Here is a 26105-nt window from a genome sequence, read left to right as displayed (position 1 = left end):
AGTACCATGGCTCCTTTGAATCTCCATTCTGCCAATAGCACAAAATTAGAAAATGTATATTATTCATACATTGGGGGGAAATGCATTGTAATAAGTGCGCGCTTTTATTTTTTAAAATCAAAATAACCATATTTCTCGTGTAGATGATTATATAAAAACAACAAAGGGTACTCGGTCAACATTCATAGATTCAAAGATAGCAGCAGCAGTGCCATTTTTGCCGTGTGGCTCACAACATTCCCCATTCTCAACTGAGTAGCCAGTCCTGGTTCAGAGTAGGTAATCTGGCTACTGTTCTCCAGACCTTGATGGTATCCATGTTCAGGATACTTCAGCATTCGTTTTTATTCCAAGTCACTCCATTTTACTTTTATTGTTATGATTTTCTGTTAACCAGACTAAAAATAAGAGTCCAGAAAACCTCTCTTGTTTACATTTATTATCAGGGAGCTGGATGAGAAACATTAACTTACACACTATATACAGAAGAACGATACTTGAATAGTTTGAAGCGAAAAAGTCTGCACCATTCATAAGAGTTGCTCCTTTGCTTTTACTGAAGAAAAAGAATTGGGTATCTGCCGTTGCTGTAGCTGCAACAGCTTCGGCCTTCAGCTTCATTTACTATTAAACAAAAAGCAAATGTAATAATATGATTAGATAGAATCTTTCAGGCCAGTCTTTCAGGATAGAATTCAGGCTTTGTTGCTAAATTGCTACACTGCAAAATGCAAAAATTTAGGGCAAAGCAAGTAACATTTCAACCTGGTCTTACCTACAGTGACCAAAATTCCTGACTTTTATTATGGGTAAAACAATTTAAAAAGAAAACCTAACAGTGTTGACTTGGGTCAGTCCCCAAACTTTTTGCCATAGAAAATTGATCGGCATAAAACCTGTGTGACCATATTGGAGAAAGGCTACAACTCCTGTGGCCCATGATCCCTTCCCCCTTTGCTTTACAGATCATCCTAGACTTACAACCACAATTGGGACCAGAACTTCCATCACTAAACAGTGTGGTCATTGAGTGAGTCGGTCCTGACTTGACAATCTTTTCCGCCCTGGTTGTTAAGCAAATCATCACAATTGTTGAGCAAATCTGGTTTTCCCCACTGACTGCTTGTTCGAAGCCCCCCCTGGGGAGGTCATCAACCGTGATCATGTTACCCTGCAATGCTGCAACCATGGTAAATACATGAGAGTTTTCAAATGCCCAAATTTTGATCATGATGATGGCCGGGCCACTGAGAGGGCCAATCAGAGGGTCATGAGAGGGCCAATCAGAAGTACCTTTTTGGAGCACCCTCATAACGATTAAACAAATGGTCATGAGTAAAGGACTGCCAGTACATCTTATTTCCTACTAAAAATAAATGCAGCTATGTCCATGTATCTGGCAAGCCCTGCAGCTCAAGCATGCAATTAATTCACTGCAACCAGCCCCACCCCCCAATCTAGGAACGTCTTCCTTCTATTCTCTCTTACCTGTGCCAGGTGAGACTTAGGCTTCGTGATCTGTTTCATGATTGATTGAACGGCTGCTGAGGTGGTACCCAGGCCCCCAATATCTGGCGTGTGGGTCTAAAGAGAAGAAAATACAGAACTGCATTCAGCCAGCCTCACAATTTCACTGCAGCAATAGATGTCCCACAATTAGTGGAAGACCAGTGCTGAACACCTGGCCTTTTGCAACAACAATCCCTAAACAGGGGTGGCCTAAGTTGAAGATCTTACCAAGTTACATGAAAGTAAACTTTTACAGAAAATGAAATGTTCTAGTAAGGATAGGCTGTGAACTCCTAGGGTAAATACAAATTGTGTAAAGAATGGGTTTATCTGACATGCACCCATCATTAAATTTAAGCACAGTAAACCCAAGATGGGAGGAGGAAGAAGAGTGGGAGCCCTTCCGTAGATTTTGCTTCCCCTCCAGCCTGGTGAATTGGGCAGGGCAAACTTTTCTTGATTTGAATTTACTTTTTTTTTAAATTGACTTTTGTTGTATCCAATGGGATCAGTGTGAATTACATCATTGACAGTTTGATGTATTGCCCCAAAACTTTGCAGAGGAAGTCAAGAAACAGACTGTGACATCCTGTATATCCCATGGCTTCTTTTAATTCTCTCCAACGTCAAAATTCCGTTATTAGAGAAGGACCAGTTGCAATTCTTTCCATCGTTGCAGATCAAAGGCTTTTGAGGACAGTTTTTACTCTCTGTTCTTGGAGAGGATTACAAAGAAGATGGCTCTATAATACTACGTAAATTTTCTATCAATCCACCTTTGTATTCAAAAAAAAAAAGTTCATCTTTCATCTTTGTGTAGGTATGTATGTCTGCACCTCCAAGTCAGTGTTAACTTCTAGCAACTGTGAACCAATTTTCCTGGCAAGATTTCAGAAGTAGGTTGCTACTGCATGTTTCTTAGGAGAGAATGATTGACCCAAGATCACCCACTATACCAAACTGGCTTTCATCTATGACACAATTTTAGTTGAGTTTATGTTCTTCTGTGAAGTTCTCCCTAGGGAAATATTAAGAGCACCTTTACTCCATTCTGGAATAGGAAAACATCTCGCTTCTACTCCCTCCAGCATGTTGTGTAATATAATGTTCATTGTGGCAATAAACCCAAATAGATTCCATCCAGTATCAAGAAATTCATTCCCACTTTTTCAAGAGCTTCTAAGGACACTACTGGTCCCTAAAGTCCAAGTGACTAGATCTTTTTTTTAAAAAAACACTTTTTTTATTACTTCCCAATATCTTAATCAAGGACTGTCCAGACCAGAATAAGAGCAACTCACCTCCACATCATCCATGGCGGTTAGGACTGCCTCGCGGATCACAGATGCGTAGCTGTGCAATCTACAATGGATGACAGATCTATCTTAGGAACAGCAACCCAAATCAGCCTCTCTTCTCCCATCCCCAGCAGCTGCTTCTGGGGATTATTTATTCATTTCGATCCCACCTTTCCCCTTTAGGAACCTATTAGTATATTCTGATTCTTCTTTTAACACTCGGACCACCTACCTAAGGTGATCCAGCATCATACAGCTGGCAAGGAGCATTGCTGTGGGGTTCGCAATGTTCTTGCCCGCAATGCTTTTGCCGGTATTGCGTGTGGCCTGTGGAGAAATGGGGAGATGAAGGAAAACCCAAAGGGATGATTTCAGTAATATCTCAAGCCATCCCCAACCTTTTGGGTGCTACATCCCACAATTAATTGTAGAGGTGGTTCTTGACTTACAACCACAACTGGGACAAGAATTTCCGTTGCTAATCAAGGTGGTTAAAGAAATTGTATCTGATTTTACAAACATTTTTTTTTGCTGCAGTTGTTAAGTGAATCGTCGTTAAGTAAATACGGCTTCCACAATTGAAGCTGGGTGGCTGCCAATTACATGACCTCGGAATGCTGCAACATTATAAATACATGCCAGCTGTCAAGTGCACAAAAACCACCACAACCGGGGATGCTGCAACAATCACAAGTGCAAGTCAATTTTTTTTCAGCACCGTTGTAACTCTAAAGGGTTGCTAAACAAATGGCTGTAAGTCGAAAACTCTGTATTAAAAAATCCAGGTCCTTCCACAGCAGAAATAAAACGGACCACTTTTTTTCCCAAGGAAGACATATTTAAGGCATTCTGTCAGGTTAACGGGTTCTGAACAGAGAAAGAGCTGGAACTCAACTGGTTTTAACTAGTCTTTACCAACACTGTGATTTACTGCTAATTTTCAGAATACAAAAATCCTGCGGCAATAGCGAGAAGCGAGAGAAATGGAAGAGTGGGTATCTTGCTTCTGGGAGCAGCTTGCAAAGTCACAAGCAAGCGAAACCTAGACTGAGCTCAATTGTAAGAAAGAAAAGGATCGAGGACTGTAATATTCACTTAAAAGCCATAGTAGGAAGAAAACTATTGTTCTTTTCCTCTTCACAGCATCAATGAGCAACCGACCAAACTACGGAAAGAAAGGAGCATGTTTCTGCTTGCCAAGGCTTGCAAAGCTCCCTCACCTCCAGATGGAATTGCTGATAGTGCCTCAAGCTTGACCAGGCTTGAACTATGTCGATGAGCCTATATCCCACTTAGGCTCCTCCTACATTTCACCAATGTTATGCATCCAACTAGCTGGGAAATGGTGGATGGAAAGATATCTGCCCATGTTTCCTTATTGTTTATCATGACCTGGTTGTGATCTGCAGATCCATCCCTCTCAAAAACGCAGCCATCTCACCGTTTCAAAAACTGCGTAGTCACGACCATAATTGGCTCCTGGGACCAGGCCAGGGCCACCAACCAATCCAGCGCAGACGTTGTTGACAATATTGCCGTAGAGGTTAGGCATAACCATGACGTCAAACTGCTGTGGGCGGGAAACCAGCTGGAGATTCCAAAAAAAAAAAAAAAAGTAGTGAGTTATCACAGTATTTATAACGTGCTTTTTTTTCTCTCTTATCCACCCTAAGGAGATACGGGGCGATTCCTCTGCATCTAAACTGAAAGTATCCATAAGGACCTCCAACTGAAATCATTTCTGTCCACAGTATAGAAAAGCACAAATCCTAATCAAGAAGTAACATTACAGATTGCCAAGTTCAGTCCCATTAACTTTGAAGCGGGCTCAATGAATCTGCCTGAAAACCTGGAAAACTCCTGCTGCTTATATTAATCTGGTGGACAATATGGCTCGAGGGTAAAGGAGCTTCCTACAGCCACAGCTGGACTTCAACCTAAACCAACATGACAGTACCTGCATGGTGGTGTTGTCAACAATCATGCTCTCGAAGGTGATGTTTGGGTAGCCAGATGCCACTTCTCTGCAACACTGCAGGAAAAGACCGTCACCCAGTTTCCTTTAGGGGAGGAAAAAAGGAACAAGGGAGCCACAGCAAATGGTCGGTCTCCAGCAAAAATAACAGACAATGAGCACTTCAGAAGAAGAGTTAAGAATGTTTGTGGAGCAAGAGAAAACACAGAGGAAAGGCCTGACTCCACCCCACAGCACAAGAAAATAACTATCCTAAACCCGAAGGTTCTATATGGGAAAAGTAGAGGTACCATACCTGACAGTACTTGCCCCAGAGCTTGGATACTACTGGGCTACAGAACAGGGGTCGTCAACCTTTTGGACCTCAGGGACCACCAAACTCATAATTTTAAATCCCGTGAACCAGAGATCCTGGGAAAATCCCCAAAAAAGCCTGCAGGAAAATTCCCCACCCCGTTTTCCTATCGATCAATCATCAATCATTTGCAGGATACCATCTCCAGCTCAGTTTTCAGCAGGAGAGAGAGAGAGAGAGAGAGACTTTTGGTTTCATGCAAGGAAAGCAGCAGAAGCAACAGAAGTCTTTCTTTCTCTTCCCCAAACTCCGCCAGAAATGAGTCTGTGTGAGACTTGTTGCTCCGGCACAGCCTCTTGGAGCACGATGCCTTGCAGGGTCCCCAAGACTCATTTCTGGTGGAGTTTGGGAGAGAGAGAGAGAGAAAGACTTTTGCTGCTTTCCTTGCATGCAGCCAAAAGCAGAAGCAGAAAGCAGCAGCCCGGTGGCCAGGCCAGGTGCATGGGGCAAGTGGGGCAAGTTCCCCCCCTCCGGCCTTTCCCTCCTCTCCTCACTACCTCGTGTTGTTCACAATGCAAGCCTTGTGTTCCCATGCAACCTGGATTAATTGCTTTGGGGGTGACATTTCCCTGCGGACCACCAAAATTTTCTCACAGACCACCAGTGGTCCCTGGCCCACTGGTTGGTGACCACTGCTATAGAATATTCTTCATACAATTCACATCTCACACTAAGCCACTTTTGTGATTGGTTATATAAAGTCAACCCACTATGGTTTATTCAAGAAATCACAGTTAACCCAATTAAGGACTGCTGTGATATGTGAACTCAGTCTTTTATCTTCCAACTTACATAATATTGGCCTTGTGGACAGCTGTCACTTTCTTGCGACCAGCTTCGTGTGCCAACCTGAAAGCATATTCCGCAATGCGCAGCGACTTCGTCTTTGTGATGATCTTGAGGCTCTCCACCACGCCAGAGACACTCTGTGGAAAGGGCATGATCAGTGCCCCACCAGAGCCTGGTGTCTACGGGGCAAGAAAACTGAAGTCCTGACTTAGAGAACCATTTCATACAGGAAGTCAGTTCTTGGCTTGTGATTTCCCTTGTACATATACAATCTTTGCAAATATCTTAGCTTGCCTTAAAGGTAAAAAACAATACATAGTAGGATAGTCCCTGGACTACCAACGGATAGTTCCTAATAAAGAAGACTCTCAGTCCACAGGTTTCTGACTAAGCAGGCCATGACCTTTGATAGTCCAACATCGTAAAGACACTTAGTTCTATAGTCTGCCATACGGCACTATCACCATTCCCTTACCTTCCTCAGTGCAGCAAAGCAAACAAATGTACACCTGTAGGACAGAGATTTACCCCCTCATACGAATGGGGTTGAGGCTAGCAGCAAACATGGAACGAGAAAAGAACACCGTAAGCTTCCTGTATAAATGAGCACCTCATGTTCTAGGCTGCTATATTCCCCCTCTGTGTTCTCCCGGACAATGAGGATGTCGATGTCATGGTGCCTGGTTGCCACCCCTCGAAGGGTCTTGCAATGAATCACATTGGCAAAGAGATCCAAATTAGTACTGTGGAGACAGAGATGGAAAAGGCAAGCTCACACAGTGGAGAGTCACTGCTTCTCAGCTGCTTAAGAAAGCGCCAGGAGAAATGCAGCCTGCAAAGAAACAGGCTATGTCCCTCTTCTTCAATCTAGCTGATCATCCTTAACCACAGGCTGAACATCCTATCTGCAAAATACAGTTTCCCCAACATGAACCACTACTTCTGGCTGTGTAATGCTCAGACAGACTTCTGTCGCTGTTGGAGCAACAGATACGGTTGTCTGTCTGCCTGAAAAATAACATTTGTGCAGATCTGGCTTAACTAGTTCCAAAACTGTCATTTTAAGTTGAGCTTTTATCTTACCGCAATATATTGTTCCGGGACTTGTGGGAAGGTGGCAGGTTATGGTTTGTCTCAATGTTTCCTATAAAGGTCAGGAAAAGAACAAGAATAAAAGTCTCTGGCTTTCTGACCAGTAAACTTAAAACTACTGAGAAAAGGACTCTAAGACATGTACCTATAGAATCACTTTTTAGTGTTTATACCTTTTAAATGTTTTTAAAAATCTTCCAATTTGCTTTGAAGACCACAGTGATTCTTTATTCTCACTGTAAAGATTCAGGGCACGGGAGGAGATACTGTTTCCACCTCCATTCCAATCTCCATTAACTTCTCATATCTCAGCAATACAATTCTATCTCTGCTCCATATGAATAGTGGCTCTTTCCAGCCTTTTCCATTAGCACGGAAAATGCCAAAGACCCGCTTGGCATTTTAGCCCTTCCAACTCCCAAGGTTATCTTATGTGGGACGAAAGACCACCATTACCTTTGAGAGCCACACGGTTACGGCGGATGGCCATGAGAGCATTTTGTATGTCACATTCAGATGCCTCCGAGCTCACTAGGACTTCCTCAAAATCCACGGGTACACAGGCATGCCTGAGGCAGGGAAAAAGAGAGATCAGGGCGAAACATTCCAAAGAAAATGGAAACCTCCAGCATTAGCAGGGTGAGCGATCAGAGTTATGCTGCCTTTGTTTTAGGCGCAGCTTTAGAAAGGTGGAAAAGAAAGAAACCATACCTGAACAATTCTCTGACATGAAGCATGAGCTCTGGCCCAATCCCATCTCCTGGGATCATGGTCACAGTATGGCGACCTCCATACTTGGCTGGGGGAGGCTACCAAAAAAAATGGAGAGAAAGAAGGAATGATTTCGAACAATCCAATCATCTTCTCAAAGAGTCCGCATGACTCATCATCATCAATCCATCAAAAAAAGGGGACTCATCAAAATCTTTCTGGTGGCTGTCCATTGCACACGCGCACGGGGGGGTGTCCATTGTGCAGGGAGAGGAACAGTTCATTTGTTTGGGCACGATCTGGTACTCTGGACACAAAGTCTGAAACAGGTATGTTTGGGCTTTGAAAAGGAATCAGACCCAATCTCTGTGTTATATTTGGATTCCTGGGACTAACCCACATAGAAAAGCTCTTTCAGAGATTCTGAGGATTATCTGGCTGGTCGGTGAAAGGAAAATATTGATAATGGACCTCTGCCATCAGTTCTGAACCTGCAACTGTTTTAAATAAAAATATAAAATTAACTATTTCTTTTTCCGAGGATTTTCCAGGATAGGGATTTATAATTATCTTAGATATTCAACTAAAGGAGACAGTCTTCAGCCCTTAGTTGGCTCTTTAATTTTTCCATGCAACAATGAGGTAGGAAAATTACTTACAATAATCTGTTGCTGTAGATGATGTGACAGGAACAGGGTAAGGTGGAAGAGAGAGAAAAGAAAAATGCCTATTTTAATCTTAGAAAATGTAAAATTAAGCATCATAACATCCGTGAATCATTTTGTTACTACCATTTTTACATAATCTTTCCAAAACAGTCTCTCTCCTAAGGTAAATAAATTATAAAATATATTCATAAAATAGTGAATTCAGACAAAGCATTTACAATTTGTATGTCCTAAAAATAAACCATAATAGCATTACAAACTGCAGGGTTTTATTCAGGAAGCAATATCATTCAGGATTGCAGAGATGCCCAAGTTTCATTCAAAGACAGAAGTGACCATGAAGCTTGATTGAAAGATTAAGTGAAAAAAGAATGAAACAAGCACCTTTTAAAAAATGAAAGACTGGGAAAACATTTTCCAGCGGCTTAAATCTATTGCAATCGCATGGTCTGATCTTTTACACTATTGTTCAATATTTGCTCTTGCTAATTAATTTAGCTATCAGAATACATGACTGGGCAATTTGGAAAAGGTCCCTATTATACATATTCTCAATGCCTAACAGTTCTGAAAAAGTCTGCATATATTGACTATATATTGTTTTTTAACTTTGAATGAAGAAGATGATTTTCATTCAACACTGAAAACCACATTCCTTATGGTCCACTGCAGCATATTTACACAGGTCCCAGCCTAACCATCTAAAACACTTGCTATGGAATCTGTTCCAACATATGCGGCATCAGGTTGGGGAATGCCATAACATAGAGCAGAGTATGATTTTTCACAACAAAACCTTTCTAAGGTAAAGATGCATAAATTATACATACTGAAGCAATATTTCTGCGATTGCCATCTACTATAGCCTGCACCTGTGAAACAGAGGGAAATAACAGGTCAGGTAAGAGAACACATTTGAGAATCTAGAAGTCTGTGATTCTCAAGAGGGAAGCAAGGTTTGAATATATTCACACCAGTGACTTACAGAAAATTAAATTGGGACAACCAGTACAATTACAGGTACCTAATTTGATTTGAATTTGGGAATAAAATTGGGAATAAAAATGCACAAAAATGTTAAGGATGCAATTCTAAACTTGAATATAGTTCCCTATTAATAGGATTTACCCACAAGCTTCCTATAACAGGAACAATTTGACTTTGGCCCTAAGCCTGTTGCTGAAACCTCCTCCCACTAATATTAGTGAGAAGTAAAATGAAACGAGCAGCCATGCCTGCAGAGAATTCTCTCCCTATTGCAACAACATTGCTAGCAAACTAGTGGTAAGCACTGCTGAGGACTGATAGTCCTCAATTTATAACTACAATTGAACCCAATTTTTTTTACTAAGCAAGATAGTTGTTAAGTGAATTTTTCCCATTTTATTACTTCTATGACTGCAGTGCTTAAGTTAGTAACCAGTTGTTAAATGAACCTGGCTTCCCCATTCACTTTGCCAAAAGGTGATCACATGAACCAGGGACACTGCAACTGTCATAAATATGAGTCAGTTGACCAGCATCTGAAGTTTAATCTGGGGGGTGGTTGTAAGGGTGAAACATGGTCATAAGTCATTTTTCAGTGCTGTTGTGACTTTGAACAGTCACTAAATAAACTTCTGTAAGTTGGGGACTACTTGTAATCATGCCCAACAGTCACATATAACAGGGCAAATGGTGTGAAACACTTGGGGCTAATTTTCTACCTCTTTACATTTTTGCTATACAATCAGAAATGACAGGGAGTTGGAAAAGGGGTGCGTGTCCTGTTTGTATGACAGAACATAAGAAAAGTTTATGTGGAAAAGCTTCAGCAAAATGTATACAAATACAGGTAAATATATTTAAATTCTTTGTGATGGCACTCAAGGTATAAAAATGTTTGTTAATAATGGCTACAATGTTCCTTTTCCTCCCTGACTTGTTTCTAGGTTTTCAAAACCAAAGCACAGAGAAATTAATTAGATATTATTAACCATATATATATTATGCTTCCAACATAAAAAATAAAATAGTTGGATACAGTTCAGATGTTTTACAGCAAAATATCATATCAAAATATCTCAGCAGTAAGTTCCCAATGACTTTAAGCAGTGTGTGCAAAAATAGCCAGAATCAATTTCACCTATCTCTAATAAATCTGCAAGGGCTTCCCTACGACTATTACGTATTTAACAATAGTAACAAAAGTTTTTTCATTTAAATTTAACCCCCCGCCCCCAAATGAAGAAATCTTGGGTAAATTCTGTTCTCAAACAGGATTCTAGTCCCAGAACCTGTTCACAAGAAGCACCTCCTTTATTTTAAGACCCTTTTTTTTTCCATATGGAAAAAAAAATTCTGAATCCGTTTCTTGCAAACCAACAAACTTGAAGTGCATACGTTGTCTTCGCTGTGTGATTTTCACCATCCAATTTTGCAGGATAACTGGTCTATTTCACTTGTCCAATCAAAGAGCAACAATCCCACCCACTCCATACAGATGGGAAACGCCCCTATCACGTCGTCCAACCAATGCAAAAGCCTCTTTCTCCGTTTGCTCCGCCTATTCAGGCTCACCCCAACCAATCAGAAAAATAGCAAGTTTCCCCCCATCATTTCCCCCCTGAACAAACCGAAGTATCCCTATTTCATTTCGCATCCCGTAAACTCGAGGTTAAAACCATATCTAATAAAACCTCTCACCGATGGAGGTACCAGCAGAGTCGGCCTCCAAAGCTGCCTAGCTGTGCTCAAAACCACCGAAACCGCCATCCTTCAGTCACCTTCGGAGATACGAGCGTGGAGTAGATAGCAAGACCCAATCATCGCGAGACATAGGACAAAAATCCCGCGGGAATACGTATGATCACGCGAAGCTCATGCGCCATGTGTGGGGGGCAGGAAAAGACTCTATGGAAGCTCATGCGCCATGTGTGGGGGGGGGGAGGAAAAGACTCTATGGTCTTTGCGACCATAGAGATTGAAATGTATTTCCTTCTGTCTATAGCTTCAATTGCGAGTTGAGTTTTTCATTTATATTACAGTATTCTGGAATATGGCGTTGATGTTATATGGTGTTATTATTGGATTTTTGGATGATGATGATGATGATATATATATATATATATCAAGATTTTATAGCAAGATTTTTTTCTTGCTGCATGTCTTCAATTCGTGCATCACCACATATTGCAATGTCAATGAACCAAATTTTTCTTTTCAACTATTGTTATGTCAGGTGTGTTGTGGGCCAAGGCCCTGTCAGTCTGAATTCTGAAATCCCACAAGATCTTGACTTTTTCATTCTCCAGAACCTTCTCAACCTGATGTTCCCAGGAGTTGTTACTATATTATTATTGTTGTTGTTGTTATTATTATTGTTGTTGTTATTATTGTTATTGTTATTTGCTTGGAATCATTTGAATATTGTACTGTAATACAATGTGCTTCGCATTTCCAATGGGATGCAAAAATATTAGTTGCGTTGGTTTTATGCAAACATACAAATTATATTTTTTTGTAATTAAGTGGAAATATGAGTTAGTCATGGCTGTGTAAAAGCCTCAATAACTTGAATTGTTTCTGCAAAATTCCATTAAAATTAAATTGTTTGCACCCAAATTATTTTTAAAAGCCAATTACACAATCTTGAAATCCCGTATTACAGGATTTAACCCAGTTTATATCTGCCTACTATCGTCTGAGGCACTGAAGAATAACTTAAAAAGAGACTTTAGGACAGAGGTTTCCAAATTTGGCAACTTTAAGACTTGTGAACTTCAACTCCCAGAATTCTCCAACCAGCATAGCTACCATTCACTCGAACGTTGTGGGAGAAATAGAATGCCTGTCGAGCGGTATCCTGCACTCAAATCCAAAATTCAATCATATTGAAATATTCTGATATTTTAAACGAACTCATTCCTTTATGTCTAACGCTCATATTCTCAATGTTCAAAATCATGGAATAAAACAATATAAATCTTCCAACTGTATCAAAGGAAATGCCCATCGCGTGTGTTCATCATCCCTCCTTCTACCCCTTCCCAATAGTATATATATAAAACACATAAACCTCATTGGGAAGCTATTCATGGTTAGTCTATCCCATTTCTCTATGGTGTGCCCTCTATGGAATCCAGCAACAGGATCCCGACTGGATGTCTATGATCACAGACATCCTAGAGCGGTAACATTTATAAATGGTGCGCAGGCGCTGCCCCACTTTCTTTCCGCTCGGCGAGGTATGTACGCGTGTGATGGCGGTAACGCGGTTCAGGGAAGGGGAAACCAACTAGGCCCCAGACTGGGTCTCGTTTTGAGCGCCGGGACTGAAATACTCTTTCTCTTTCAGACCCGCAAACATGGGCCGCCGACCAGCACGGTGGTGAGTTTGTGAAGGGTTTCATCCCCAAGATTAAGTAGAGGGAGCGTGGCTGGCTTTGCGTTGGGAAGAGGCGATGTGCTTCTTCCGGGGGAGGGAGGGAGCGAGGGAGGGAAAGGAAGGCTTTATAAGACACTGTTGTTTAAAGTGTGGTCGGAGGACTCCAGGGGGTCCCCCAACGACCATTCGGGATGGTGAAATCAAAATTGTTTGCCAGATATTGAACATACTTGCGCTGGTAAAAACAATGCCACTCTTTTAAATTAGGGATTTTTCATAAAAATATCTGACAGGTGTAACTTTGCAATTTGTACACGATCCGATAAATATTCTACAAGTGCATCTGTTTTATTTTTATAATATAAATACTGGCAAGCATAACCCATATGAACAAAAAAAAATACCCCTTTGTGGGGTCCTCCGTAGATTTTAAAAGTGGAAAATATCAGAACAAAAACTTCAAGAAACATGGATCTTAGAGGAAATTGCAGCTGTTGTTTGGATCCTCCTTTAATCAGCAAGTCCCTTTTGGACTTTTTTTGAGAGTTTAGTATAACAATAGTGTATGGGTCGCCATAATCAGGACAATCACTAATGGCAGCAAAACCCTTTTTGCTGACAAGGTATGCCTAAATAATACTGTTAACCATGGTTTAGAAAAATATTTCCTGTGCTTGTAATGCAAAGTCCATAATAAGAAGGAGGAGCTGTTTAGCCCTGTGTAGTGTATACCAGTGATAGTCAGTTGTGAGCAAGATAAGAAAATAGTTATTTCTAATGCTAATATGTTAACAGTACTTGGCATGTTTGTAAATTAATATATATTTGCATTGTCTTTATAGAATTTGTTATGTGTGAACATTTTGCAACATTTTGGTTGACTTGGAAATCTAAGTGGAGCAGGCTCTACAAAATAATTTCTCAGGCTTTTAGGAGCGAAAAGAAGGCTAAATACACGAGTTTATCTATCTGTCAGAACTTTGCCAAACACAGAAACTCTGTAGCATTCAGAGTGACATGTAAAAGTATCCATAGATGGTACTGGATAGCAAAGTTCAGGACTGTTCATTATTTTACATTTCTAGTCTTTTGCTTCATGATGAGGACAGCTTTGAATTTAAGTCATCACAGAGTAGGTACAAGCAAAAAGAAGTCACCTGGAAATAAAGCATAAACTTTCCAGTGGCAAGTGAACAAATTGCCAGGAGGGCTGGAGCATTTGTTCCATTTTAATTTTAATTAATATAAAAATGCAAGTGTGTGCTGCAGGAAGCTGTTCTCTGCTATATCTGCCACTTCAGATTAATACATAGCTTTGTACTAGAAGGGTGATAGGTGGTTTATCTCTAAAGCCAGTGTCTTGATCTCCCCGCTGCTCCATTTCAGTAACATTGTTTAATTGGAAATTGTTAAGACCATCCTACTAAAGAATAATTCTCAACTTATATTTAACCAAAAGAGGGCAATACCAATTTATTTAAATTTATTTAAATCAAGGAACTATAGTTTCCCACTCACAACTTTTATTTTTCTCTAGTTATCGATACTGCAAGAATAAGCCTTATCCTAAGTCCCGCTTCTGCAGGGGTGTTCCTGGTAAGTAGGATATTAACATTACTTGGGTTTAACTATATTTAAAAATCTAATAATATGCATATCTGTAATTTTGGAGAGCCATGTAATATTGATTCTGATCTGGTTCTGGCTAAGAGGACCCAGTTGCCTCATCAAAATATTGGTTCCTAATTTAATCAGTAATTTCACAATTGATAATATCAGAAACTGATGCTCATTTATTTCAATATGACCTCATATCTGTATGTTTATTTCCCCAAATATTTTTTTTTTTCAGATCCCAAGATCAGGATATTTGATCTGGGCAGGAAAAAGGCCAAGGTTGATGAGTTCCCACTCTGTGGGCACATGGTGTCAGATGAATACGAGCAATTGTCATCAGAAGGTAAGTAGCAGATAGTACAACCTATCTGCTTGAACGCGACTGATTGTGCCATATTTATACTTTGTGTTTTTGCTTTAGCTCTAGAAGCTGCTCGTATCTGTGCCAACAAATACATGGTGAAGAGTTGCGGCAAGGACGGTTTTCACATCCGTGTGCGCCTGCACCCCTTCCATGTCATCCGGATCAACAAAATGTTATCATGTGCTGGAGCTGACAGGTGAAAAAATGTGTTACAGAACCAGTTTTGGGGTGTCTGTCATGTGGGAAAGCATGAGAATGAAGTTGCAGTCAATTAAGCCGACCAACCACTGTTGCTATCAGCGGCTGGTGTGCACTGTCTGCACACAGCAATTCCCTTGGTTGTGTACGTGCCCTGTTAGTTGTACAGAGCACCTTAAGGGACTTTGGGAACATATATTAGTCAAGTTATAGTTACAAGCAGAATGTGAGTGGTTGACTTCAGTGTTGAGAAATTATGCTAAAAGAGCTTGATTGGTAGTTTGTTGATAGCACCAGCATCAGTGCCATGAACAAATTGCAAGTTGCACTTTGTCGTCTTATCAGGCTCCAGACTGGAATGCGTGGTGCTTTTGGCAAGCCTCAGGGCACTGTGGCTCGTGTACACATTGGCCAAGTCATCATGTCTATCCGCACCAAGGTGCAAAACAAGGAGCACGTTATTGAAGCGCTGCGCAGAGCCAAATTCAAATTTCCTGGACGTCAGAAGGTAGGTTTTGTAAACATTCAATATCAGTTTGCTTGTGAGACCATGTCATTGCGTTGCTATTCTTATCTCTGATTTATTACATTTATGCCTCACCATGATCAAAATAGACGTGTTAGTTCTATAAATGTTCCTTTTTATTCTTTTCCAAATTCCATTAATGGAGTGCTGGAAATAGATCACCAGCTTAGGATTCTTATTTGTTGGCTGGGTACCCCTGAATAGTTAATACAATAGGAATAAATGGGGAGAAGGCAGAAATAGTGGGGAGTAGAAACATAGGCTAAACCTGACTGGGAAGTTCAGAGAAAAGTAATGTCCCCAGTGCATCTATGTGGGAGAATGGTAATGTTTCTCGAACTCAGCAAATTTAAGATGTGTAGACTCCCAGAATTCCCCAGCCAGCACAGCCTTAGATTGCTGCCAATTTAGTCCATTGTAAGCCCTCTTTTTTTTCCTTCCTCTTCTGCTCACATGATCCAGAGCTGACTGTTTCCCAGTACACAAATACACTGTAGCATGCAGATGAAGTATGTGGGAAACACAAATATAGTTCAGCATAGAGAAGAAAATATAGAAGCCTCCTATGTCCACTGCTGATAAAGGGTTTGGGAAAAGACATGTTCTCCATTTCTTTCCCTGCCTTGTTCGTATATTATGGTAACTGCCTCTAGATGGAATGAGAATGTAGGCATTTGTGACTCTTAGCTCTTGGGAGACAATTATATAGGCTGCTTCAGTCTTTTCAGCAGAGATTGCATTCCCGGCCATTCTTCTCATTTATTCTCTCTGCTTTCCTTTTCCAGATCCATATTTCCAAGAAATGGGGCTTCACCAAATTCAATGCTGATATGTTTGAGGAAATGGTGTCTGAGAAGCGCCTCATCCCTGATGGCTGTGGAGTTAAATACATACCCAACAGGGGTCCTTTAGATAAATGGCGTGCTTTGCATGCAGCATGAGAGTCTGTTGTGAGGGCAACTCTGCTAATTTCTTGACAGAAAAAGAAATCAAAATAAACAGTTCTGTGTACCTGCTGTGTGATTGTTACTGTTAGGGTACATCTTGAAAATATGTAATTCTCACATTAACAAATGTCTCTGGCTTGATCTGTTACTGACATACATAAGGAAGGGACAGAAGTCCAATATTTGCATGGCAAAAATTCAGAATTGGACTCTTCTGTGTTTTTAGAACATTTTTTTTTCAGTAGGAATGTCTGAAAACTGCCTAAAGTGGCTATGTGTGCAGTTACCAATCTAACCCTTGCAACATATCAGTGTAGTTAGCTATTTTCTGTATAGACTACTGGAGTTTGCTGGTCATTAAAAATGATTTTATCTGTCCTTCCTGTTTTTGAAATGTCTGTTCTTAAACGGTTACTTGGACAGAAAAAGCTACTTAAAATGCTCCCCTTTAAATTAATATGTTAATGGGATCACAAATTAGACTTAAGCCGTAGTTTTTACCACAATTTATTGGGTAAAGTGGTGAGTTCACACAACATGATATACCATGAACCATATTCTACGAGCCAGAAAGAATGGCTGACTTCACACAGGATATGAATCTAACAACTAATGTGATTCGACGGTTTGTACAGCATCCTAAATCTAGACTAATGAGACCTATATTCACACAACATAGCTATTAAGTTCTGATTTAACTTAGTTGATAAAATGCCTTGAGTTCTGAGTCGCAGAATAATTTCATTTTAGCCTAACATGGGCTAAAAAAACTGCTCTATGTTTAGTAACAATACATTGAATTTTTTTTTTGGGGGGGGGGGGAAATAACTTATCAAGTAACATCTTATTACCTTAAGATGGGTAATGTTATTTTAACTTAAAAGAATTTCAGACAGCTGAATGTCAAGTATACCACAAATGCTTACATTCAGTCTCAAATATAGATAATAAACTTCCAGCACACTTGTTGAGGGCCACAAAAGCCCATTCTGCTGTCAGTACTTTGATACATACTTGTGGTAAAACTCTTGTTCCTGCAAATAATAACAAAGATTATTGCATATCATAAAGCTGCAAAAGGCTATTTAGACAAATAGTCTATTTAATAGATGCTATCTTTCGGTTGCCCCAAAGATACTTTATTTTCAAAGGGAAGCTGGGCTGTCAAGAAAGCACCTTTGAGATAACCATGACCTGAGTGATTGAGAATGTCCACGGACACACTTTCTTTCGCTTGAACACATCTAGCAAAGCAAGACTGTCTTTGGAGAACTGGCTCCACGATACAGGAGTCCTCGACTTAACAACCATTCGTCTAGTGACTGAAGTTACAACAGCACTGAAAACAATGACATGATCATTTTTCACATGACCATTGCAACATCCCGGTGGTCACATGATCAAACTTCAGATGCTTGGCAGCTGGCATGCATTTATGACCAAGGGTCCTCAAATTTGGCAAGTTTAAGACTTGTGGACTTCAACTCCCAGAATTCCTGAGCTAACATGACTGGAGGAAGAATTCTGGGAGTTGGAGTCCACAAGTCTTAAAAGTTTCTAAGTTTGGAGACCTCTGCTCTAAGAGGTCACCTTGGTGAAGTTTTAGACTTTTGGGAAAGAGATGGGATGGTGAGAACTGCCTGCCACCCACCCAAAAGATGTTCATTGTTTGAACTGGAAAATTGACCTGTTCTCTCTATTCAAGTTGAATAGAGTTGGCAGCTGACATGGAACCCCAGAAATTATTTCAGTATTTGGGGTGATCAACATTGAAAGCGAGCAATAAAAATTACACCGACATTGGAAACAATGAGAAGCAAGTGACAGTGATGTTCACTTCTATGACTAAAGCAATATACAAGTTAACGGCATCCTACTTCTGGGCTCCATTTGACTTTTATTTAGTATGGTTATAGGTTAGAGATTACTTACTTTCCCTATTTCCCTTCATTTTATACAATAGGCCGGTGGACATCTTAGAGATCCCGCTGAGTCTTTGGAGCAAGCTTCAGCTTCACCTCCACAGGGTAGTGATCACTGATTTCTAAGGCCTATAAAAATGAGAAAGTCCGGGTCCCTCAGGCTTGCCATATACACTGCTCAAAAAAATAAAGGGAACACTTAAACAACACAATGTAACTCCAAGTCAATCACACTTCTGTGAAATCAAACTGTCCACTTAGGTAGCAACACTGATTGACAATCAATTTCACATGCTGTTGTGCAAATGGAAGAGACAACAGGTGGAAAGCATAGGCAGTTAGCAAGACATCCCCAATAAAGGAGTGGTTCTGCAGGTGGTGACCACAGATCACTTCTCAGTTCCGATGCTTTCTGGCTGATGGTTTGGTCGCTTTTGAATTCTGGCAGTGCTGTCACTCTAGTGGTAGCATGAGACGGAGTCTACAGCCCACACAAGTGGCTCAGGTAGTGCCCAGGATGGCACATCAATGCGAGCTGGGGCAAGAAGGTTTGCTGTGTCTGTCAGCGTAGTGTCCAGAGCATGGAGGTGCTACCAGGAGACAGCCCAGTATATCAGGAGACGTGGAGGAGGCCGTAGGAGGGCAACAACCCAGCATCAGGACTGCTACCTCCGCCTTTGTGCAAGGAGGGACAGGAGGAGCACTGCCACAGTCCTGCAAAATGACCTTCAGCGGGCCACAAATGTGCATGTAGCTGTTCAAATGGTCAGAAACAGACTCCATGAAGGTGGTATGAGGACCTGACGTCCACAGGTGGGGGTTGTGCTTACAGCCCAACATTTTGCAGGATGTTTGGCATTAGCCAGAGAACACCAAGACTGGCAAATTTGCCACTGGTGCCCTGTGTTCTTCACAGATGAAAACAGGTTCATACTGAGCACATGTGACAGATGTGATAGGGTCTGGAGACGCCGTGGAGAACGTTCTGCTGCCTGCAACATCCTCCAGCATGACTGGTTTGGCGGTGGGTCAGTAATGGTGTGGAGTGGCATTTCTTTAGGGGGCATTTCTTCATGTGCTCACCAGAGGTAGCCTGACTGCCATTAGGTACCGAGATGAGATCCTCAGACCTCTTGTGAGACCATATGCTGGTGCGGTAGGCCCTGGGTTCCTCCTAATACAAGACAATGCTAGACCTCATGTGGCTGGAGTGTGTCAGCAGTTCCTGCAAGACGAAGGCATTGATGCTATGGACTGGCCCTCCCGTTCCCCAGACCTGAATCCTATTGAGCACATCTGGGATGTCATGTCTCACTCCATCCACCAACGCCACGTTGCACCACAGACTGTCCAGGAGTTGGGGGATGCTTTAGTCCAGGTATGGGAGGAGATTCCTCAGGAGACCATCCGCCACCTCATCAGGAGCATGCCCAGGCATTGTAGGGAGGTCATACAGGCATGTGGAGGCCACACATACTACTGAGCCTCATTTTGACTTGTTTTAAGGACATTACATCAAAGTTGGATCAGCCTGTAGTGTTTTTTTCCACTTTAATTTTGAGTGTAGCTCCAAATCCAGACCTCCATGGGTTGCTAACTTTGATTTCCATTGATAATTTTTGTGTGATTTTGCTGTCAGCACATTCAACTATGTAATGAACACAGTATTTAATAAGAATATTTCATTCATTCAGCTCTAGGATGTCTTATTTTTGTGTTCCCTTTATTTTTTTGAGCAGTATATAAACATTCCCTTTTTTAAAGGAGAGAATAACCAAGCCAACTCACCTCTTCTTCAGACAATCCAAGAGCCCTTGTGAAATTGTATGGCTTTGCTGATCCGGGCACAACAGCAGAGAGTAATTCTTCTCCATGAACTATGATTCTAAGAGGAACACAGTGTCAGTTGGGCTCTGTTTCCAGGTTTCAGAAAGGTACTTTACAGGTGGCCAATTTATGTCAGGAAGCAGAACAGTGTAACATTCCTGGAGGACTGGTAGGCCTGACTGGGGAAGGGATTCAGAAGTGTTCTGCCTGCATTTCTAACCTTAGTGCCTGCCTTACTCAACAGAGCATCCCTATCAAGTTACTAATGAGCAACTGCTTGCCTCTAAGGCTGACAATGATAGGACTGTACGTAGGATGATGGAAACGTTTTGAAGAAAGCAGATGACTGAACTTGAAAGCTGCGGTTTAGTACCTGTCATAAGAACAGCAAGTGCGGTGGCTGACGGTGGTATCTTCTTCGTCGCTGATAAGCCAATGGAAGGCAGGGTGATTGTGCAAGCGGATCCTGGCCCACGCACTCATTGGGATGTAGGTACCACCTGCATTCAGGTCTCCCAGCACCATCACATTCTGTTGAGGTGGGGCAGGAAGGAGGATTGGAAGCATTAATTGGCTCATCTAATTCAGCAATATGCACCCCCTGCTCCCAGAATGTACCTCCGTTTTCCACCAGTGCATTAGCTCCATGCATACTTCAAACAGCAGATCAAGCTCATGAACAGCTTCCTGAGGACAGGTATGGTGCAAGAGTAGCACAAAGTCTGAAGCCACTGTGTAGAGGTGATAATAATACAGACAATATGAGCTGATAAGGATCATTTATCCACATCTTACCAATACGTTTCCAGGGACTGGCTTGGTGTAATGATTAAGGCACCAAGCTAAAAGCTAGTCTGCATTCTCGCCTTAGCAAAAGCCAACTGGGTGACTTTGGGCCAGTCTCTTTGTCTCAGTTGTAGGAAGCAGGAGAAGGCAAATCACTTCTGAAAACCTTGCCAATAAAATTGCAGGGACTACAGCAGTCAGCAGGTGAAGGCATAACAAAGCAATACACTTCCAAACACCTTGGAAGAACTTCCTCGTGGCTACAAAAATTGGACCCAAAAGAAACAGGTCATGGCACAATGGTATCTTGTGTTGCTTTTGTCCTTTGGGTTGTTTGCAAATAATTATGGACATTCAGTATGTTATACTTCAAGAATATTATACAGTACACTTTAGATTTATATTAAGCTCTTCCATTTAATAACCGTAAATCATCAATACCGGTCCAAAAAATTACTTGGATGTTATTGAATAATTCAGAATGCTGAATTATTACTCCAATGTGCTTTTTTTAAAGCACAGGATACATAATATCTTGCCTGTAGCCCCATTAACTGTTCCATTATTAGTTAATGTTCTATACAGCTAAGAGAACAATTAGCCACAAAATTCCACCATAGTTTCCACCATATTTACTGGATTATATTTTTTTATAATCAGGTACTGTACCTACTTCAGAGCTGGAAAGTTGTGGTTACAAAATACAAGGATTTCAGTTCCTGATATTTTTTCTCTTGCCCATATCTGGCTGGATGGCCACTGAGGTCCTGGCCTTAAGAAATGTTTGCCTAGAACAAGTTCTTAGACCTATGAACAAAACCACTAAAGCTTACCTGTGCGTGGAGAATGGAAATGCACTGCAAAGGGGCCCCTAGCAAAATCTCTGGCATCCTCATCTCCAACTTGGCACCAAGCCATAACTGACACAGCATCCCGACTGTCAATGAGAAAAATACAGGATAAAAAGATTCTGTCCCCAAGAGAGTTCATTATCCAAAAGACTTAAGTATGGAATCTTCCCCTGGTTTTTGTTTCCTTGGTATGTCAGGCTTTTGACAGTTGCCTCAAACTCAAAGTATTTCTATCCGAGTATGGTTCTCACAGAATCTTTTTAACAAGGTTTATTGAAATGAAAGGAATATAAGACTTTTCAGTAATTGTACTATTTTCCATTCACTCCCTCCTTCCTTAGGATTTTTCTAGTTTCCTTTAACTAACTTTCCTATAATCCAGAGAAGTTTTTTTCAATGGCAGTGAAAAGCTTGTAGCTGTTTGCACAACTGTTATCTGAATTTTTATCAGAGAGCTTACCATTACATTATATATAAAGATGAATTTAGATTTGAGACAACCTTCCACAAATCACCTTGGACAATTACTGTTATCTAACATTCTATGGCCTGAGATTCTTTTGAAGAACCAGACTGGGGACAGACCATCTTAAAGAAAATCTATCTACATTTATGTGATCATTAAGAGATGACATAAACTTGAGATTCATAATCACAAACAAATCTACTGAGAAGATAAATCATAGGCAGGACAGATATATTAAGAAATACAGACTGATTTGTAAATGTTGGTATACAGATAAAGTGTCAACTCATAAAATATTTCTATGATCTTTTTAGAGTTGCCAACAGAAAGGGAGCGGGGAGCAGTGCGACAGCTTGCAAACCGAAAGTGCATTCCATAAATGTTTATAAAGATAGTAACTAGGTGACTGAAGTTTCTGCTAGGCAAAATTCTAACTGGAGAGCATGATTGATGACTCTTGGCTATGAATGTGTCCCATTGGAGAATATGAATTACGATACACTCAGGGGGTGGGGAAAAACTAGGGTCAAGGGTGACAATGAATTATGTGCCTCAGATTCGGCTACACCCAGGCAGTGCCGGACAGTTTTACTCCCAATAAATTCTTAACTTTTGGAAGTTTGGCTTGAGAGTCATGATTTAAATGGGGGTAACTGCCGGAATCCTGACATAAAGTTTGGTAGCAGTTACAAGCCAATGTTGGCTTTGGTACTGGAAGCTCTGGTTTAATGATATTTCCAGATCCGCAGATATTATTACCGATATACAAAGACATTCTGCTCCTTGTAGCTGCTTCGTCCAAGTCTCTTGCTCTCTAGGCAGCTGTAGTGATGAGAAGGATCATACCTGCCATGTGTGGGATAGGAAAGGAGAAAATCAGTGATGCTTTGGTGCTAAAAAAAACCAGCCACCTTCCCGTTGAGACTGTACGGTTGGTTCCAGGTTTAAAGAAAATCGCCTATTGCCTCTCCCAAGAGAAGAGATAAAACTGTTGGTGGTGATTTCTCTTTTCCCTGATTCTAAACTAATATTTACAGGGACATACTTTGTCCCAAAAGCTATGGTTGCTTTCTACCTGTTTTAGAATCAATACAATATAAGTTCACTCCATACAGAAGAATGCCAAGATACATTTACTTCCCAGGTAAGGTTTTTAAGGATTGGCCACAATAACACTGACATCTCAGAAGAACATTCTATATGTGTCTTCCTTGGATGTACAAAGGCTGCAATTCATTAAATAAGAATAAGAAATAAGAAGAAACAGAGCTTTGGGGAATGGAATAAGACTGCAGGTCGGATGTAGAAGATGGAAGAATTAAAACATTAAGACAATCTATATTGAGCTGCAGTGACACAGAGGTTAGAGTGCAGTACTGCAGGCTACTTCTGCTGCCTGCTGGCTGCCTGCAATTTGGCAGTTCAAATCTCACCAGGCTCAAGACTGACTCTGCCTTCCATCCTTCTGAAATGGGTAAAATGAGGACCCAATTTGTTGGAGCACTTTGCTGACTCTGTAAACCGCTTAGAGAGCATTGTAAAGCACTGTAAAGCTGTATATAAGTCTTTAAGTGCTATTGCTATTGCTATATGAATAATAGATACAATATCAATGCTACAGATTTTAATGCTTTTCTTTCTTTGGTGCACAGCTTGAAGTGTGATCCTATACTTTCACCCTATTGAATTGTTGTCTGCAGATCATCTTATTCTGTGGTACATTATGATTAGAATTATTTGCTAGTACCTATTGAGCTTCTGCAGTAGTGCCTGAATAGCCAATCCCTTGGAGTCACGCACCTCTTGCACAGCAGAGATATCACAGCGAGACAGGATCTGGATATAAGAAAAAGATGCACTTGTTATTGTTATGTCCATTCTCATGACTTGAGATGCTCACCAAAGCATCTCGGGAATTCTGAAGTCCACACATTTTATAGTTGCTAAGTTTGAAAACACTGCTCTGCATTATTTGTAAGAGAATCTGGTGTTGCTCCTTGGAAGATTAAAGCATCAGAGGCCAATACTACAGGGCAATCTGCTCTCCCATGAATGATAAATGTGGTCAAGCTTCCCACAGCTGGGCAAGCTCGAGGAAGAAAGAATCACATGGTCTTCTGCATGGTGTCTTCAGTGCTGGTATTGGGAAACATGCAAAACCTTGGAAAACATAAGAGGAATTCCCAACCCTTATTTATACTGAGTTCGCTAAAAAAAAGTCTCTTTGAATGAGCTCAAGTGCTTCTTCCTGAATTTCTCACTACCTGTGATGAGTTGCTGTTTGTAAAATAAACTGCCATCTAACATGTCTTTGATCTCCTGATTGTTCATATTTTATCTCCCCTCCATTATTTTCCCAATCTCCTCACCCCCTGTTCCAATTTTTCATGATGCTGTATCTCATCATAGTTCACTGAGCATTCATCAACAAGAATTAGATCATCCTAATCTTATTAAAAGAAGAAAATCTTTTGGTTAGCTAAGGATGATTGATATGTATTAACCTAGGCAATCTTCTGATCTTTGGTCAACCAAGTTCAGTATTGTCAACACCAACATTGGTAAAAGAAATCCTAAACCTTCTCCAGGCTCCCAAATTCCCTTTTTGCACCTCCCCAATCCCTTCTTCCTACATTTGCTGGAAAATAGCAATGATTTCCCAACACTGTATATCATGAATCCTAAAAAATGCAAGGTAACTTCTAAATAGACAAAAATAGATAAAGGTACATCCAAATTCTCTCTGAAATCACAGGAGGAAAAGAAAATCCTGCTCCTGGTCACTTTCCAAAAGGCATACCTTCAACTATGTCCCTCACCTCCAATCACCCCCAGACTGACAAACACAGCTCCAACCACCAAAATAGAAAAGCAACTGCCGCACTTTCCAATTCTGCTAGAGAGACTCAAACTGAATCAGAGACCTTGCTTAGTTGCTCAAACACTGCCACTTTTATTTACAGCAACATGCTTTCTACTTTAGCTGAAGAAGGTGTCAATTTTTATTTTAAGATGTGGCATTTCCCAATTGATGGGTGAACTGTTGCATTTCCCCCTTTTTTTGTTCATATACTTTGATAGCCCGTGCCTGATTTCTGTCACAACTACATTGGATGAAGACACTTCTATTTCTTTCCTAGATTTATATTTCACCTTTCATTAGGATATCAAAGTGGCATACCCACTCCTCCTTTCCCCCCCACAATAGCTACTCTGTGTGACAGGTTGGGCTGAGACAGTGACTGACCCAAAGCAACCCTGTAATTCCCATGCCTGAAGGAGGACTTGTCCATGTCTGCCCTTCATCGCTCCAGCTGTCCCTGGATCACTTCTGAATCTGGGTTGAATGCCAGCCTCTCTCAGTGCACTGTTGCCACCACTTCCTCCACCCCACTAGTCCCATCATAAACTCACCTGGACAAGAGCTCTCATCACCCTCTGGTTGGCTGCCTTGGCTTGTCCAAAGCTTCGTATGTTGAAAGCACAGATTTTGAAAGATGCAGCCACAAGCATCATGCCCAGCAAGAGAAACAGACAGGTGAAGGCTTGCGCCATGGGCCTAGTATGTATTTGATCGCAGGAGAGAGAGCATGTATGTCTCCAGCTGCATAGGAGGAATGCACAATGGTGCAGAGAACTACATGGCCACATCAGCAAGGGGAGGACACCATCTTTTGTGCTGCATGTTGAGTTTAGGCATGGAACAATGCAGCAGAGAAAACACTGGACTTCGTTGGGCTAATCCCTTTCCATCTAATGCCTGATTCTTTAGCATCCCCTATGGACAGACCTCGGGAGCATTCTGGTAGGATCCAAAACATGTTTGAAAACTCTTGTT

General features: G+C 41.1%; 3 protein-coding genes and 1 non-coding gene across 4 annotated transcripts; 2 read left to right on the top strand and 2 right to left on the bottom strand.

Annotated features, from left to right (window-relative positions):
- Positions 1 to 422: 422 nt before the first annotated feature.
- On the bottom strand, positions 423 to 11238 carry IDH3G (isocitrate dehydrogenase (NAD(+)) 3 non-catalytic subunit gamma). The gene is made up of 14 exons (XM_026711286.2): positions 11083 to 11238; positions 9228 to 9269; positions 8389 to 8400; positions 7730 to 7827; positions 7475 to 7587; positions 7010 to 7070; positions 6537 to 6669; positions 5930 to 6063; positions 4765 to 4867; positions 4249 to 4395; positions 3040 to 3134; positions 2811 to 2871; positions 1489 to 1584; positions 423 to 624 (listed from the first exon to the last, which is right to left on the bottom strand). The coding sequence occupies exons 1-14, from the start codon at positions 11149 to 11151 to the stop codon at positions 622 to 624; spliced, it is 1167 nt and encodes a 388-aa protein (XP_026567071.1). The 5' UTR covers positions 11152 to 11238; the 3' UTR covers positions 423 to 621.
- A 1372-nt stretch (positions 11239 to 12610) lies between these two features.
- Positions 12611 to 16479, top strand: RPL10 (ribosomal protein L10). Its single transcript, XM_087925757.1, has 6 exons — positions 12611 to 12766; positions 14301 to 14359; positions 14616 to 14723; positions 14802 to 14940; positions 15288 to 15450; positions 16254 to 16479. Exons 1-6 carry the CDS (start codon positions 12744 to 12746, stop codon positions 16407 to 16409), a joined length of 648 nt encoding a protein of 215 aa, XP_087781883.1. The 5' UTR covers positions 12611 to 12743; the 3' UTR covers positions 16410 to 16479.
- Positions 15006 to 15139, top strand: LOC113443456 (small nucleolar RNA SNORA70). The gene has a single exon (XR_003375099.2). It is a non-coding gene; the product is annotated as a small nucleolar RNA SNORA70 (small nucleolar RNA).
- An 802-nt stretch (positions 16480 to 17281) lies between the features above and the next one.
- Positions 17282 to 25988, bottom strand: LOC113443412 (deoxyribonuclease-1-like). Its single transcript, XM_087925756.1, has 9 exons — positions 25682 to 25988; positions 24015 to 24103; positions 23027 to 23113; positions 21784 to 21887; positions 20783 to 20895; positions 20538 to 20695; positions 20126 to 20222; positions 18348 to 18466; positions 17282 to 17449 (listed from the first exon to the last, which is right to left on the bottom strand). The coding sequence occupies exons 1-8, from the start codon at positions 25916 to 25918 to the stop codon at positions 18392 to 18394; spliced, it is 960 nt and encodes a 319-aa protein (XP_087781882.1). The 5' UTR covers positions 25919 to 25988; the 3' UTR covers positions 17282 to 17449; positions 18348 to 18391.
- Between the last annotated feature and the right edge of the window lie 117 nt (positions 25989 to 26105).

Source organism: Pseudonaja textilis, chromosome 2 (genome assembly GCF_049901715.1).
Source record: "Pseudonaja textilis isolate UNSWEBS1 chromosome 2, rPseTex1.2, whole genome shotgun sequence".
NCBI lineage: Eukaryota > Metazoa > Chordata > Lepidosauria > Squamata > Elapidae > Pseudonaja > Pseudonaja textilis.
Note: the sequence above shows the minus strand (reverse complement) of the source record. Positions and strands in the feature narration are given on the sequence as shown.